The sequence below is a fragment of the Lontra canadensis genome, unplaced genomic scaffold (assembly GCF_010015895.1).
Source record: "Lontra canadensis isolate GAN:19392208 unplaced genomic scaffold, GSC_riverotter_1.0 scaffold11, whole genome shotgun sequence".
In the NCBI taxonomy this organism is placed as follows: Eukaryota; Metazoa; Chordata; class Mammalia; order Carnivora; family Mustelidae; genus Lontra; species Lontra canadensis.
The window spans coordinates 11,393,458-11,411,301 of NW_022631005.1; the positions used below are offsets into that span (position 1 = coordinate 11,393,458).

The 17,844-nt window shown below is 49.1% G+C and overlaps 1 protein-coding gene across 1 annotated transcript in view; it reads right to left on the minus strand.

The window, feature by feature from the left end:
• KIF5C (kinesin family member 5C) overlaps nucleotides 1–17,844 on the minus strand; it is a 152,893-nt gene that overhangs the window by 9,493 nt on the left and 125,556 nt on the right. The window contains exons 18-25 of the mRNA XM_032856096.1: nucleotides 17,740–17,816; nucleotides 16,410–16,519; nucleotides 14,281–14,382; nucleotides 13,995–14,055; nucleotides 9,746–9,817; nucleotides 6,901–7,005; nucleotides 4,768–4,984; nucleotides 3,520–3,632 (exon numbers count right to left, since the gene is read on the minus strand). Coding sequence (XP_032711987.1) covers nucleotides 3,526–3,632; nucleotides 4,768–4,984; nucleotides 6,901–7,005; nucleotides 9,746–9,817; nucleotides 13,995–14,055; nucleotides 14,281–14,382; nucleotides 16,410–16,519; nucleotides 17,740–17,816 — 851 coding nt within the window. The 3' untranslated portion in view covers nucleotides 3,520–3,525. The remainder of the gene's footprint in view (nucleotides 1–3,519; nucleotides 3,633–4,767; nucleotides 4,985–6,900; nucleotides 7,006–9,745; nucleotides 9,818–13,994; nucleotides 14,056–14,280; nucleotides 14,383–16,409; nucleotides 16,520–17,739; nucleotides 17,817–17,844) is intronic.

Here is a 17,844-nt window from a genome sequence, read left to right on the forward strand (position 1 = left end):
TTTTTTTTTTTTTTAAGATTTTATTTATAGGGGCACCTGGTTGGTTCAGTGGGTTAAAGCCTCTGCCTTCAGCTCAGGTCATGATCACAGAGTCCTGGGATCGAGTCCTGCATCGGGCTCTCTGCTCAGCAGGGAGCCTGCTTCCTCCTCTCTCTCTCTGCCTGCCTCTCTGCCTACTTGTGATCTCTGTCTGTCAAATAAATAAATAAAATCTTTTTAAGAAAGATTTTATTTATTTATTTGAGAGAGACAGAGAGAGAGAGCACACATGCAAGTAAGCACAAACAGGGGAAGGAGCAGAGGAAGAGGGAGAAGCAAGCTCCCCACAGAGCAGGGAGCCCGATCTGGGGCTCGATCCCAGGACCCTGGGATCATGACCTGAGCTGAAGGCAGACGCTTAACTGACTGAGCCACCCAGATGCACCTCCAATTTTTTTTTTAAATGATTTTGCATTTTCTCTCTTTCAATGATAATTTCCTAATTCATTGGCTATTATCCTTTTTTTCCTCCCCAGTCTTTTTCGTAAAAGTCTTTTTCATAACTTTTAGACAAATAAATGATAATATCTTTGAAACACCTTATATCTGGTCTTAGCATCAAACAGGATACTCAGTCATGGGCCTTCCCCACTCAGTGATGAGAATTTAGGGTAAGGGACTAAAAACTTATGTTGCAACGACTACGTGAATTAAAGGAGACCATAAGCCAACATTCATCCACCACCTACTGCGGGCCACACAGCACTCTGCTGCTCTCTACGGCAGCAACGGTTTTATGGTGCACCTGCTAGATGCCAAGCAACTCAGGTATGACCTCAGTTAGTCCTCATTTCAAAACCAGTGATCCAGGGAAAGGATTCTCCCCATTTCACGGATGAAGAAGCGAATCTAAGGGTAAGTAACTTTGGGAGAGCAGAAAACCTAGCTAACACCGTGACCGTCTCCCGTCTAAAGCCAGGTTCCTCGACCACACTGCCATCCTGATAACCAGAAAGGCGCCTCTCTGTTTTGTGATGTGGAGAATGCACCCAGCTACAGGAGTTGTATGTATAGGGAGAGTGGCTCAAGGGGGCTTCAGCTGCAGAGAAAACAATCAAATTCCCTTATACCACCTCAAGTTAAAGAAAGCAATGGACCACCAGGATGGATAAGGGTGGTTCTATTAGCCTTAAGGTCTAAGAAGTCTCACTAGACCTACTGCCTCTCCAGCTCAAGTGTGAGAAGGGAACGTTTTGTTGTATGAAGCTTATGCAAAATGTGGGTCCGACAGACCCTTATGGGACTGCATGAGGGAAGTGGCTGTGTGCTGCACAGTCTCTGGACCCCAGAATCCCTGGGCCTGTGTACTTATGGAGAGCCTGCCGGGAGCCCAGCATGGCCACCTCGCTGCACGCTTACACCGAAGGAGGTTAAGTAGGTACTGCATGAGCACGGCTCTGCTGTGTAGTAGGGGCTCTGTTAGCACAGGCTCTGGCTGCCCACCCAGCACCAATCGCCTTGTCCTCAGCTAAGGAACAGTAGCACTCTTGGGCACCGGGGTGGCTCAGTCGGTGAAGCATCTGCCTTCGGCTCAGGTCATGATTTGAGGGTCCTGGGATTGACCTCCACATCGGGATCCCTGCTCAGGGGGGACCCTGCCTCTCCCGCTCTCTCTGCCTCTGCCTCTTCTTGTTCTCTCAAATAAATAAAATCTTTAAAAAAAAATTAAAAAATAAAGAAAGAACACTATTCTTACGTGGTGATGTGCCTAGCTCAAAGCTGCTGCTTTCCAGCACCCCTCACAGCTGGACCTGGCCACGTGCCTCAGATCTGGCCAGAGGGACGCAGGCATCCGCACTACATGGACCTCAGGAAGGCCATGAAAGGAAGCGGATTCGGCTGAGAAGGGGCTTTTGCCTCTTCCCAGCTTCCTCTCTGCTTGTTAACCACAGTGCGTTGGCATGAGAACTAGAACAGAAGCCACTGAGGTGACCTTGAGGAAGGAAGGTACTTGCTGAGGACAGGACCACCCTGAGGTTTCCTTAACATGACAGAGAAATTCACTTCTGCCCTAGAGATGCCACAGTTCCCTCAGGACTGGAGTCCTCGAACTTTGGTGGCTAACGACATCGCCTGTGGTGCTCAGTAAACACACAAAGGCTCAGGCCCAAAGCGGCTTCACGGAGCCTAGGTCTTTGGTGCCAGGGAATACTGATGCCCACCCGAGTTCAAGAACCACCGCTTTAGGTTTCTATCCTACGCTGCCTCAAAGGAGCGTACAGCTCCCTTCAAGGGCCAGCCCCAGCACCAACAATGTGCCGTGAAAAGCAATTTTATAACATCCAAATTATTTTATCTGTAATGGAAAGTGATCAGATCTGAATGGGGTGGCCCGCTGCCGCGACAACTTCCCATCCACCCTTTTAGGATATGGCAGAAGGTGGTGGACATGCCGTCCACCCCTGGGCTGCCCCGGCCTTCCCTCCTGTTCCTCCCCCATCTGACCAGTGCCTGTCCTGCTCCTTGGCATGCTGCCTGGGGCAGCGCCGGAGAGAGCTGTCTGGGGGCGGACGCCAAGCTTGCTCCTTGGCAGCTTTTGTGTGAGCCTTAGCAGTGTTGTCATGTCCCCCGAGAGAGGGCTCCTGACCCTCACCTACACGTCCCTTACCTTGATCGGAAAGGACAGGAGAGGACTCCGTGCTCTATGGAGTTGGCCATGACCACAGTGGCCTGGCCATGCCAGCGTGCCTGTCTTGCAAGCTTGCTTCCTTAGTGAGGGCTTAGAGTCCGAGGACAACATTTGCAGCTACCCCCTCCCACCCAAAGGTTACTGGTTGTAAGTCGGAGTTTTCCTAGACAGTTTTCTGGCCACCTAGTTGTTTGTCTGCCCCACCCAACCCTAGTAACCTCTTTTCTCCAGCTCAAGTACAAAAGGACCGTTCATGGTCTCTCCTTCTCTTTTCTAAAGTGTATCACTTTTTGTGTTTGTTTGCTGGTAGAACAATCCCACGCATGTGGATTGCAGGAAGAATATTTATAGACCATCATCTCAAATAAAAAAAGGTAGTCCTGACCTACCTAGATACAAATTAGCACCATTCTTAAATTGTTGAGTTCAGAGAGCAATTATAAAAACATGACTTTCTCTATCTGGCCCTTTCTTTATATCCAGTTCCTAAAACTTAAAGCAACCACCCACATCTGTCCGCTCTGGGCAAAAGCAGTTGACAAACAGGTAATGCCCTTCTGGATGCCAGCTGCACAGGGAAGTCCCACAGACAAAAGAGAGCTCCAGTGAGTCATCCGCCACACCCTCCTCCATCCCCTGGGAGGGTCCCCAGCACCAGGTGGCCCTAGTGAGAAGACCAGGAGGCTCTTCTCAGAGTTGAGGTAAGCAAGCTACCCCCCAGGCACCTGTTCCAGGAGAGCGAAACTGTTCACTCTCGTAGGGGCACATGCCAGGGGCTGAGAACCAGGCAGGGGCAGGGATCCACCCCGGGGCTGCCCGAGACAGAAACCACCAGGACACCAGGGACTCACTCGTATTTATTTCTGGTAGTGAGCGGAGTTTGAAGAACCACCTCCTCCCCCTCGGATGGCGTGGACGGCTGTCGGAGATGATGCCGGGTAGTGTCCAGGGCGGATGGGCTTGGCTGTATCCGACAGAAAGGACAGCGTGTTCAGATGGGCGTAAATGGCCACACCCACAGGACCACGGGTCACGTGTGAAAACCAAGACACACAGTTTTTATCATTACAATTCTCATCAAGCACCAGACCTTTCTGAAAGCACGATGTCTGCTCTCCTGACAGTAGAGTTTGCTAAACCAGGGCACCCAATGGTTAGGGCACAGGCAGAACTTACATATCAATTACTTTAACTCTGGCTGAGGAAAATTAGAAGGACTTTCAGTTTTATCTAAGGCAGGTAACACTTGGGTTCCAACGGCATCTGCGTAGCCCCTGAAACTGGGTGCAGATTTCTCCCTATGATGCACTTTCTGGGAAGAAGCTCCATAGTTTCTGGATTTACAAAGAGCACGGAATCCAATAAATGCAATGAAACATTAATCTAAGGTATGATCTAAAAACCAGAAACATGAACTTGCTGGTTTACAAAACATCTGCATAGCATTATCTGATGGGAAAGAATATCACGTTATTGGAAGCATTTCAGTTTAAAAAAAAAAAGAAAAAAAAAAAAGCTCTTTAGAGAACATTCCTAAATCCCTTTGCCACCTGTGGCTCCACCCTGGGAACTAAGACTTAGCAGCTACACCCCCATTGTCAGCAGGAGCATAACGGCCAAATCCAGGTTTGGCAGGGGTGGACGTCCAGGCCCCCTTCCCGGCTGGGAGCCACACCCTGCTCACGGAGGCCCACCTCGCTCTTCCTAAGGTGCTTCCAAACGAGCCCTTGCAAGTGGCTCTCCCTGAGGCTTCTGGCTACACCCCTGCCCCTTCCCATTCTGCCTGGTACAGAACAGAAGGGGCCTTTGGGCGTTGCTGAGAAGCAGCCAAATACCTTTCACTGACAGCCTCAGCTGGCCACCTTCTCTGCTCAGCGCAGCAGCTCTGAGGGCCACACTGTGTGCTGCAGCCTCTCGCGATGAGGGAGCAGGGGCCTGACACTGCCATTCTCCCAGGAAGAGTGCAGGGGGCCTGGAGGCACCAGCCACTCCAGCTGCTGCAGACCTGAGTACAGCCTGGCAGATGTTCCAGAACACCAGTGCTTCCGGCCAGCAGAGCCCTACCTTCCGCCAGGGCCGTAGGGCAGGGGCACACATACCGATCTGCGCTGAGTGGGCCCTCCTGGCCATGTTCTTGGCCCGCACGGCCTCCTTGATGCGATCCACCTCCTGCTGGTAGCGCTTGCGGTCCCGCATGGCGTTCTCCTTGGCCTCCTTCAGCGCGCTCTCCAGGGCCTTCACGCGCTCCGCCGTGGCGCGCAACCGCTTCTCCAGCTTGGGCAGCTCGCAGCGCAGGTCTGCGTTGTCCCGGACCAGCTGCGGAGAGAGCGGACGGGGGCGACTTATGGCGGGGGGGGCGGGGCACAGGGGGGCGGCAGGAGGGGCAGACAGCCATAGGAGGACGGCCAGCTAAGCAGCCCCTCTAGGTCGGCTTGGCACGTCCACGTGCCCGTTGAGTGATGCTAGGCAGGTTCAGAAGCCCTGGGTACAGGGCGGGCATGTTCTAGAGCTCTCTGCAGGCCTCCTCCTGTGCAGGACGCGCTGTATCCACCAGCATGTGGTTTGGACCCACTCTGCAACATAGCCAGGGGCTCACAGGTGACTCTGGGACATTGCTCATTCTCTTATTACTTAAGATCTTCAGTTAAGAAGCAACAGGTGAGACTGGGCACGTTCAGGGTGGTCTGGCTGCAGATTGGTGGTTGCCAGAGGAGGGGTGGGGGAGGATGGGTGAAAGAGGCGGAGGTGGTTAAGGGGACACTCATGGTAATGACCACTAAGTAATGTACAGGATTGCTGAACTGATACATTGTACCTCGAAAATAACACAGCACTGTATGTTAATTATGGAATTAAAAATAAATACAAATTAAAAAAATAAAAATAAAATGAAGGAAAATTTTTTTAAAAATTAAAAAAAAAAGAAAGAAAAAGAAGCAACAGGCTTGCACTGGGTTAAAAAAGATAAAAAAATGCTCAAGAGTCAGCTCTATTATTTCCTGACATCTGACTTGGTAAGTCATCCAACCCCTACACATATCAGGTTTCTCACCTATAAAAAAGGAGAGTATGCAAGAAGACCATTGTGCAAATCCCTGTGGATCCAGAAAAAGTTCTGAATATCGGAAAGTGCCATATGACCATTACCTATCCCAAGGCCACACCTGCTTTCTTTACCAGCTCCAGCGCCTGGCAGACAGCAGGTTTGTTTTTTGTTTTTTTTTTTTTTGTTTTTTTTAAGATTTTTGTATTTATTTGACAGGCAGAGATTACAGGCAGGCAGAGAGGCAGGCAGAGAGAGAGAGAGGAGGAAGCAGGCTCCCTGCTGAGCAGAGAGTCAGATGCGGGGCTCGATCCCAGGACCCTGGGATCATGACCCGAGCCAAAGGCAGAGGCTTTAACCCAGGCGCCCCCAGAGAGAAGGTTTTTAATGGTTATTAAAACATTCACTGAATTCACAAATAAAATAATTAATGAATTTCAGAGCCCTATTTCACATTAGTGACTCAGACTACAGACTACAATAATTTGCTTGAATGACTTCAACCATATTGAATCTGTCATCCTCCCTTTGAGGAAAAATGCCATCCTAGGTAATGCTGAAGGACGTAGGCCCAAGAGAGAGCATCCCCTTAGCCATGCAGTCCAACAAGTGGGACCATTTTTATCACATTCCAAATCTTTAGGATTTAGGGGAAACATGAGCATTCCAGTATTTATACAGAAAGGAGACAAACAACTGCATCGACTGCCAGTAGATTTGGCCATGCACTTTGCTGTCCCTCTCGATAAACTCCAGAGCCTCATAAGAACCGAAGAGGGTGCCCAGGAAATAGGGCAACAGAGCAGAGAGAAAATAAAGCAGATCACTTCCTCTCTCGGCCTGTTTCTTCAGCTGCAAAAACAAGGGGCCTGAACGGGCTCGGTGGAATTCTTGCCTTCTGTGCAGCCTGTGGGTCCAGTGCTGGGACTGGAGGCAGGATGATAAGGCAGGGTTCTGAACACCCCACTTCCCAAAACCTGGAGCTCAAACTCCATTCCTTCCACCTGGCTTAGATAAAAGACTTTTATATGTAAGGGAAGTCACTAAAGACTAATGAAAGGACTCCGAGGACCCGTCTGGCACCCCTGGTGATGCAGAGCCTTCTCCTGGCACTGTGGCTAGATAAAGTGGGTGGGGTTTCTTCCCAGGACAGTAAGGGAAACACAGGAAGCTGGCACAACTCTCCTACCTGTTTGTGAACCTTCGTGAGCTGCTCCAGGTTATTCTCCAGGAAGGAAATTTTTTGCTTCTGGGCAGCACTGCCGCCTCCGTCATCGCTGTCCAGCTCCACGCTCTGCAACAACACAAGGGGTCAGTCGGCCTGCAGGCTCCCCCCAGCCCCAGCCCCAGTATAAACTGGACCACATTCTAGTTCTTCTTTATAAAAAACCACTACCCCCAATCCCACAAATGGTTATTCTGAAAGTGGAAATAAAGAGAGGTTCTAATAGTTGAGACTTAGTGACCTTGCCATGAATTCCTTTGGTTGATGTCAGGGGTTTTCTGAGCATTATAGAGAATTGAAAACAAAACAAAACAAAACAAAACAAAATGAAACTCCCAATCTTCCTTTGAAAGATACAGATTAGTTCTCTCTGTGAAATTCACCTCTCCCTTGCAGGTGGGTAAATAGACTTTCCTTTTCAAAAGGAACTGTTCCAAAACTCAAGAAGAACCAGCGTGAAAACATAAACCCAAGATCTAAGCCTGATTTCAAACATCCCAACTAAGCTAAGTCACCAAGCTGTTGGGCAAGTGCCTATGGTCCTACCGGGAAGTCTCAGTGGCCATTGCTTGTCCCTTCAGCTTCCAATCCCATGAAATTAATTCATGAATCCATCTCAATTAGTCACAGCTTCTGAGTGCTGCTGGTGGATAAACTCTTGAAATTCATTAGATCTTGAGATGGACAAAAAGTGCCCTTCTGGACCAGGAGGTCAACTGAGAAAACACATGTGCAAATATCCTAGAGCTCAGAATGTGCTGCATCTGATTACAGAGAAGATCATCTTCCCTCCTTCTTTTTTTTTTTTTTTAATTTTTAAAAGATTTTATTTATTTATTTGACAGACAGAGATCACAAGTAGACAGAAAGGCAAGCAGAGAGAGAGGAGGAAGCAGGCTCCCTGCCAAGCAGAGAGCCCGATGCGGGACTCGATCCCAGGACACTGAGATCATGACCTGAGCCGAAGGCAGAGGCTTAACCCACTGAGACACCCAGGCGCCCTTCCCTCCTTCTCCTGAGAGGAGACGGGTGCATGCAGATCTCAAACCCGTGTGTCTTCTGCCTACATCTGGGGTTCTCAAACTTTGCCCAAAGGAGGGTTTGTTAAAACTCGGATTGCTGGGCTCCACCCCCAGTCTCTGCTTCAGTGGACCTGGGGGGGATCCTGAGAATGTGCATGTCTAGTGAGCACCCCAGTGATGCCAAAGCTGCTGGCCAGATAACCACATTCTGAAAGCCACTGGTCTACCAGTAGGTCCTTACTCAAGAGTTTTATATCCTGAAATCAGGGAAGCCCAATCTTAGCTCCCTTGGACCCCCTCCCTCTGACTGAGCATTTCCAGTTCTTGCCATTACCTCTGCAGTCTCCCTCTCTAACCCCTCTGCTCTTGCCTCTCCCTCCTACCTGGTCCAGGTCGGGTGGTCATTTCTATTTTGATGACTGTGCTCACTACCTGCCTGTCCTGCCGCTGCCATTCAGGCCTTAACCTCACCTATCCTTCTCCACCTTCCTTTATTTTCGTTTCCAGGCCTGGAACCATTCTGTCAGGGTCACGGCAAATCCATGCTCTGACCTTCAGCTGGACACTCAGCAGTGCTTTCACTCATCCCTGACAAATGTCCCCCACCCCCACCCCCGCCCTCCCTGGCTGCCTGAGCCTTCTCTAGGCTGTGGGGCCACTCCATTGTCTTCCTGCCCTCTCCATCAAGGACAGAACCTCCACATTAACCGAGAAGATCAAAGTAGTCGGATGCACCTTTCCACAATTACATATTGTCCTGTGAATGTCTCCACCTCCACTCTCCACTACTGCCCTCCGAGAAATTGTATCCCCTCCCCTTGCCAAGCCTGACATACCCAACCATGCTGTTACTTCCGTCCATGCAGGTCGGACCCCATCAGCCCCTCCTCTTTTGTTATATATGTCTCACCCCTTTCCCTCAGCTCCTTCACACACACGTGCGTGCGCACACACGTGTGTACTTTTAAATACACCTTCCTTCCATCCTACCACACCGCTGGCTACGGCGCATTGCCCCTCCTCTATCACACTTAAACATATTTAAAAGAGCAGTCCCCTGCTGTTCCCACCTCTGCCTCCTTCCTGAAACTTCTGCACGCTGCTCTGGGATTCACCACACGGTGACTCCCCAAGATCCCTGTGGGAGGCACGAGCATCCACGAAGCCCAGAGTCAGAAGTCACACGCCCTGGATTCCAGTCTGTCTCCAGCTCTTCCAGCTGTGTGACCTTGGGCAGGTTACTTAACCTCTGAGCCTGTCTCCACTAAGATAGAACCGAACAGTAAAGGACCACATACACGGTTGCCAGGAAGAGCAAATGAGACACAGGTTCAAGCTCTTCATGCACTCTGACCCAGCCCCTGACGGCCCCCCACAGGCAAATAGGAGGCTCCTGCCTCTGATTTCTCCAGGTTTCTGGCACTGCTCACCAAGCGTCAGAGCAGCACTGCCTGACAGGATCCCCTGGATTTTCCCGCCATCACACACATCAGCTCTCACACTGCAGCTAGATAGGTGTGTGCTCATTTGAAATGAAAGGCCAGGGAAAGGATTATAACTTCCTTTTACTAAGAAGAAAAAATTAGATGGAAAAATATTCCCAAGTACTTTTCTCTCTCTCTCTTTTTTTTTTGCCTCCAGTATATTCTTTGAATACATTTTCTGGCATGAAGTAATTAATTTTTAAGCACAACCAGCCCCAATTTAAGAAAGTGATATTTCAATGGAAAATGATTCTTTCTGTCCATATTTTCTTCTCAGTCCTGGTCACAGAAAATAGAACTCACCTTTTTAACCCGGGCAGTCAGATCCTGGACAAAGAGTTTCCGGAGGTTATGCAGAGTCTGTAGTTCCCGAGACTGGAAGGGAAGATAGTGAAAATGTCACTAAAGTGGGGGAGACACCTTGAATTCAGGACACAATGGCGCCAGACCGTCTGGTGGCCCCAACGACCCAGACAGATCCCACCTGCTCTGAGAGCCTGCCATCCAGGCCACAGGGCTCCCACACTTTCCCACCACATATGTCCACCCCCTCCATCTGTCTCAAGACTACCCCCAGGGGCAGAGACTGGGAGCTCAAACCATGAACTAAAATGGAACAGAGCCTACTTGTTAGTGGTGGTCTAAATAGAACTTTTCCTCTCCCCTCAACTACAAAAGTTAACCCAAAAATTTCTCACAAAAAAACTACAAAAGTTCTCACAAAAATTCCTAGTTGGCTGTTATATCAGGATGGATTCTTTTTTCCTCTAATTTATCACGTACGCATTGCACAAAATGCCTGCAAGTCTCAATGGAAAGTTACCCACAATCTCTCCCATCGTAGCAGACTGACATTTTTCGTATCTCCACGCCCCATTTCTGGCCCTGGGCCGTGTGCACTGGCTTGACGTCACTCTAGCTCATGGATGAGGTAGGTAGTGGGCCTTCTACCCACGTAACCCTGGGCAACCTACCTTGCCTTCCTGTGCCACAGCTCTCTTATTTGTAAGAGAATAAATTTAGTAGTCGCCTCACAGTCGTTGAGATTAAATGTGATAATCGTTATAAAACTCTTATAATAGTTTCTGGCACATTGTAAGTGCTCAGTAAACATTAGCTAGTATTAACTTATTGATGCACCATATTTGACAGTCATTTCTTCGGTAGGTTTTGTTGTTTCCCTTTGTTGTCATAATACTGTTACACTGTAATCAACTTCTTAGGGGCATTTTTTTTTTCTTCATTTTGAGTTATTTTCTACAACCAAACCCTTAACCTTAAGAATTAGACTGCAAAGACAAGGCTTTGTATCGAACCTGGTGACCTTTGTTAATAAGATCAGAAAACCAAAATAGTTCCTCTCATTCAAGACTCCATGTTCTTACTACTGGAGATACAATTAGTTCCTTCCAAGATACCTCCCCATGAGGGAGAGGAGAGATAAACTTGCATCTGAACTTCCCAATTTGTCTTAGTTGACCTACTCTTAACACAATGTCAAGGGATGCAGCTCGCCCGTGCTCACAAGGAAAAAAACAGGCTCTACAGCCATGGAAACACTAAGCTTCTATGTTAATTTAAGTCTTGTTACTGGGTCCAAGTCTGCAATTCTGTGTTGAAATAAGAAGCACCTAAAGTCAATTGCTTCCTCAGGTGAGGCAAATGACTTTGTGCAGGAAGCCAAACAGGCCTACTATGAACACAGTGCACATTACACCTGTACGAGGCCCAGCTGCCTTCCAGGGCAGGGGCAGAGGTGCGGCTCCATGCTCACATTTACACAGACGTGCTGTTCCAGCCCCTGCCCAAGGATCTCAGCGCTCCCCCATCCACCTTAAGCCCTGCTCTGAATTCTCTCTCTCAGGGATTTTATTCAACTGTAACCATAGTAAACATTTTCCATAAAAAAGCCACCACACCAAAGGGAAATGAGAAGATAAGACACGGGTCCCTTGTCAAAGGGCCAGGCATCTCCTCGGGGCCTAAATACCAAATACTATGGAGTCCTGAGTTTGGCATCTTTATCTCATTTTTGTTTGTTCTTAGGTGAATTCAGCAGTACAGGAGGGGTAGTTAAAAACCTTTAAAACAATTTGCAAATTGCACATTTAAGCTTAGGTAGCTAGCATTTGGCTTCCCACAGCAATGAATTTTCCTCCACGATATCATCATTTCTTCACCGCATCTGACTCACTTCCCTGAAATGTTCCCTGTCACAGGCCACTGCCCTCTGTGTAAATGCCCGGGCTCAGCTTCCTGTCAGAGGGGACAGCAAAGGCGAGCCCAGAGAGGTGAAAACACAAGGCCCATTAACACAGCAGGAGAGGGCCAGCCCTAGAGTCCCAAGTGTCCTGTTAAAGCAAGATGGCTGCCTCGGGCCCCAAGACACCCTCAACATCTTCCAACGTCAACCCCTGCAGTGGGCTTCAGACTCCAACCCCTGCACGGCAGGTTCCACCCTCCCTCCCACCCACGCCGTCCCACCCAAATACCCAAGAAGCCAGAAGAGGCCTTGAGCTATGGAGAGTTCAAATAAGGTCAGCCAAGGGCAGCGAGCCTGTTGCTGAAGAACATTTACAGCTTGGGGTGGATTCCAAAAGCAGGTTGAGTGAAAACATCCAAGTCTAAAATGACACAGGCTGTGGGGATCGGATTTGGAGTTTCAAATGTGGATGTGAGCGATGTGTGCCAGTGGTGAGCTGAGAGCAGGAGAGGAAGGGAGCCAGCGTGTCAGTGGGTCTGTCCTCTATGGGTGAGTATGCACCAGGTGGGAAGGGCCAGGGATGTTGGGTGAGGGTAGTTCATGGGTGGAAGGTACTGAAATGTCACTTACCTCTGGCTAGTGGGATACAGTAACATTTTAAATTTCAATATTTTTCTGAATTTTTAGAATCATCTGTAACTGTGGGTATCACTTCTCTGGTAAAACAGACATAGATGAGGCAACGTTAGGGCTTCATCTGGTTTCCCCGAGAGCCAGCCAGCCATCCACCATCTTCTCTGCCATGTTGGAATGGCCCAAAACACTTTGAGCCACAGTCATCTTACTTCTGTTCTGAGTGGATGGTGCCCTCTGTCCCTTCACCTGGCTTTGAGAGACAACTAACAACAGCCCAGGAACAGAGTGCACAATCAGGTCCAGCCCTGAGTAACAATTTGCCTATAGCCTGGGGTCACCAGGTTCTTGGGAGGCAGCCCCACATAAATTCACACGACACAAATGGAATCAAAATATATGACTGTATCAGGGCCGCCTAAGTGGCTCAGTCGGTTAAGCAGCTGGCTCTTGAATTCAGCTCAGGTCATGATCTCGGGACTCTGAAATTGAACCCCAGGTGGGGCTCCGCACTTGGCACTGAGTCTGCTTGAGGATTCTCTCTCCCTCTGCCCCTACCCCTACTTGTGTACGCGTGCTTTCATTCTCTCTCAAATAAATAAATAAATCTTTAAAAATAAAATGTATGACTACATCCCAACAACAGTCTCTCTATTGTTTTATCATATGAAGTGACCTGACATGCTTTCACCAAATTAAGAGGCTCTGTTGGGACAGTCTGTCTTTAAACACAGGCTGTGTGGCACTTTGCAGAGCTCTCAAGAGCCCTCACCCTCAGAGCAGCTGAAACGGAAGTCAACCAGAGCAGACAAACCTCATGAATTCAGATGGAGAAAACCAACCAGGATCTCAAATGATGAGACTTTCTGATCTGTCACTCTTGTACCCCAAAACCTGCAGGCCTCAAGGCCCTACCTGGGCTACAATTGCTCTTGCCTTGACCCTTCTGTGCCTACCTCTTGTCTCCTCGCTGCATCATTGACTTTCCTGCTGTTCTCCAACATGCCAACTCCAGGCTCACCTCAGGGCCTTGGCATAAGCTATTGCCTCTGCTTGGAAGGCCCCTCCCCCGACATTCCCATGGCTTAGTCTTTCACCTGCTTCAAGTCCCTGCTCAAATGTCACCACCTTGTGGGACCTTTGCACTTTCTATAACCATGTAATGGAGGTCATGATTTCCTTCCTAATGTTCACATCTCTCTCCCCACCCACAGCTGAAGGCATGCTTAAAAGGGCCAGGATCTTATCTTTGTGATTTACTGATACAACGCAAGCACCTAGAAGAACACCAGCCCTTAGTAGGTGCTCTTGCATGTTGAATGGAAAAAAGTCACAATGTGCAAAGTCAGTAAAGATTCAGGCACTGATTTTCAGGTCAGTTTAATTCTCGCTCAGGGCCTCTAGTTCCAGCACTAAGCATGGAGGCAAGGATGGAAGGATGGATGGATGGATGGATAGATGGATGGATGGACAGACAATCATGGTATCCAGAGCTGGGGAATAAATTCTACAATCCTCACTTTTCCACAAGACATTTTATCTAAATGTCTGTATTTGTCTTAATGTCTAAATATACGGTATTTACCTAAATATTTTGTCTAAAATGGTATGTGAGAACGATGGGCACAGAACAAGTTTCAGAATACACAAATTCAACAAATCACAAATTAATTGGGTCTTTGGGACTGAAACGAGTTGGGAAACATGCTGACGTACCACCGTCTCCTCCAGCCCTTTGAGGTCCTCTCTGGCTTGTTCCCGTTTATCATTGAGCAATCTAAAAAACAAAAAGGAATCATGAACCCAAAGGGCATCAGAGAGTTCCAGATACCACCTGCACCTATGGATATGTCAACAGTACCAACCACCTCACATGAGTGGGCACTATTGTTACATAGGCCCAACCTAACCAGAATACTGAGGAATCGGAGTCACAAGAGTAGACTTCCCTAAGACTCAGCGGGAGGAGAGAAAACAGAGGAAATATTTAACGTGCACTCACAAGAGCTTTTCCAGTTTCATTTCCCTTTCTTGGTCCTCCACTTTCAGCTTGTTATAATCAGAACTGAGCTTCTCCTGTTCCAGTTGCAGTTTCTGATTCAAACTGAAATGGAGGGGGAAAAGCAATACATTGCACATGAACCTGAAATTCTGAGGCACCCAGCTAAAGACATGGTTCTGTTCCAACCCCATTAGTTCTGTGCAATAAAGGCGGCAATTCTGGAGGATTTTGAGCGATCAGAGAACAACCTCACAGCTTCCTCCCTGCCCAAGTGAAAACTAATTTCTGGGAACATCTCAGAGGCATGAAACATAAGGCTTTGAGAATATATTTATAGTTGGCTTGTGCAAGAGCTTTGGGGGGAAAATAATGAGCTAGGAAAAGGGCTGATATTTTAAAACAGAGAAAGAGAGCACAGTGAGAAGAATTCTGCTTTGTCTGCCCTACAGACGGCATGCATGCACCCACTCAGGAAACCTTATCTGGCCATTGCACCCTTCCCTTCCTCTCTGGTCCAATCACCTGAAAACATCCCCTAAGTCCAAATTCCTGGCCGACACAGGGACAGTGCCGCTGTGTGAAGTCTGCAAGGAGAGGGTACAAAAAGAGGAAATACAAAGAAAGCCCAGGGTCTGCGGCAAAAAAAGAAACTTGCCATCTGGTTGGGGGCCCTTGGCCAACACTTGCATGCAGTATTTATAAAACCTTTTGTGTGGCCATGCCTGTGCATCCGTAAAGGAACAGATTCTACACATCTGAAGGAAAACCCAGAGTCGTTTGAAAGGCGCAGGCCAAGGAAACTTCTCGTCAACTAACTCATTCACCAACCTGCCCTCCTTCCCTCATTCCTTCCCTCCCCTCGTTCCCCTCTGGCTGAACATGTCAAGGGTGATTAATCAGAATAAAGAACACAGGACACGCTTGAAGGGGAAAGAACAACATGAGTAACAGCACGGGGGTGGTCCAAAAGGAGGAGGGCAAAGACGATGCTAAGGACTTGCCTTAGGTAGACAGTGTGCATGGAGTCCAGATCACACCACTTACACTTTGCTTCATTACCATTCTCCTCTCTCAAAATGCAAATGTGCTGTGGGAGCAGCTTGCACACAGTGAAGAGAGATTGGGATCAGTAGCCTGGAGAATTAAACTCTAACTCCAGTTTGATTCCTAGTTAGCAGCGCAACCCTAAGAAGCTCACGGAAACTGCTTGCTCCCCATACAGAAATGCAGTTCTCCGTCTACAGAACGTGGGGGTGGAGGGAGGCTTCGGTCTAGATCTTGGGAATGAGGGTGGGGGTGTCAGTGGATTGGACTGTATTTCAACATAACTGGTTTTCTTCGTTTTCCCTCGTCTTCTATTTGGGGGCATTTAAAAACATTATTCTGCAAACAGGGTCAAACACTGCCAAGGCACTCGCTGTGCAAAAAATAAGAACCCTCAAGGAGAGGATCGCGAAGGCACTCTCCAGCTTGCTGCCTTGTTTTGACAGCGAGGCGGGAAGGTAAGAGAAGAGGAGGGGGAGGTCATTATGGAGCAGGGGTTCTTGAGGTGCCGTGACGGGGAGTATGGCCCTGAGGGGAGTGACAGCAGAGACGAGCTGCAGTGACACCATCCTGGCAAAGCCACAGGTCCACGAGCACAGACACGGGTCCCCGAGAAGTGTGCGCATGTGACCAGGTGGCTCAGGGCTGTGCGGGGAGCATTTACGTGTTGGGTGAGGAGGCAGCAGGGGCTGACTGTCTCCTTTGGAGTATGTTTTAGCCTATCAGAACCCGAGTCAGGACCAATGCAGGGGGATTCATTGTATATTTTCGTATATAATTTCATACAAACAATGTCACCACCTAGGAGGGCATGTGTCTGCCCAGCTGAGTCACCAACATGACCCCGACTCCCGGGGGATGAGGAAGGGTGGCTGTGCCCGCCTGCCACCTGCCCCACCAGAGCCCCCAGAGGCTCAGCTCCAGATGGGAGAACAGAAGTCGGAAGCTGCGCATCCAGCCTGCCGCGGCACAGGGCAGAGCCTGTAGGCCAAGGAGGGCAGAACTGGGCTCAAAGCCACGTCCTTCCAGGCTGGCCCAAGAGCCATGCCCACCCCAGTGTCCCAAGAGCTCCTGGGCCGACTCACTCCCGAATCTCATCGATGATTTTCTGCTTCTCCTCAATTTCATCCCGAAGTCTGGACAGCTGCTTCTGGTGAGCTTCCCGGTGGCTCTCCATCTGCTGCTCCAGCGCCTTCTGCAAGCCAGGCCAAGAGAAATGTGTCATCCTTGTTGGCTCGCAGCCCACGCCATGACAAGCCCTGGATTGCTTCTGCCTCCTACTTTATATCCCTCAGCTGTCAGGTCCCAACACTGGGGCCCCCAGAACCTGCCTTGCTTTACTGGCACAACAAAACCCAAAGATCTATGATAAAACCCAGCAGGGCTCTTATCCTAGGAGCAAATGAGTCCATTAATTGAATAAAAATCTCTCCCGTGGCCCCCTACAGCTCACATGAGCCACATGGCTTCTCTCACCAGGTCAGCCAGAGGGCACAGACATCTTACTAAATATACACCCAGGTGACCGGAGACAAACCACCTAACCCACGTGAGCCACACTTCCTCCCCTATAAAATTTAGAGAATTGTCCCTGCCCTGAGCACTGCCCAGATTTATGGTGATGTTTGTAGGAGACCTCTTCACCAAAGGGACGTGAAACGTGGAGGAGGGCCCATTAGGGTGAGCCTGGAGAGGCTCATGCCATGGGCACTGCTTTTTTGGTTTTGTTTTTTAAAGATTTTATTTATTTATTTGATAGAGACACAGTGAGAGAGGGAACACAAGCAGGGAAGTGGGGGGGAGTAGCAGGCTTCCCACCAAGCAGAGAACCCAGTGCGGGGCTCGATCCCAGGACCCTGGGATCATGACCTGAGCCAAAGGCAGACGCTTAACGACTGAGCCATCCAGGCACCCTGCATATTTACAAGCAGTTTGCCTAAATGAATCAAAATCCTACATCCTCTCCTATCTCATTTTATTCACCCACAAAGCTTCTTTCCCAATTATTTTGCCTACATTTTCCTTCACCACTTTACATGTGACCAAAAATAAACATCTCTATGGTACACAGCAATCCAAATCTGGAGTGCTTCTTTAAAAAGGTCAAGGGAAGACATGTTCTGGCAGTTCAGCACAGCAGTGCGGCCCACGCAGTGACCGGGGAGGGGCTGCTGCCTCCCCTTCCCCAGGAACAGGGAAGCGGCACAGACTAACGCAGCATGACTAGCGGACTTCTGGACACCTCCGCCTTCCTCTCGGTCCTGCGCCAGGCCGCACTGTGCCACGGCCGGCACTGGTCCCTCCCCCCTCCCTCCTACATGGCCACACAAGTCTCTGAAGGAGACATATTTTCCTAGAGTAAGAAAACGCAGTCCATATGCACGCTGGGCTCCAGGGCAGGGGCTGCGCACACACCTTCATCTCCTCTGCGTCCTGCAGCCGCGTCAGATGTTCCTTCTCCTTATCCTGGAAGCTGACTTCGTGCATTTTTTCTGTTTTGAATTTTAAATGATGATTGAA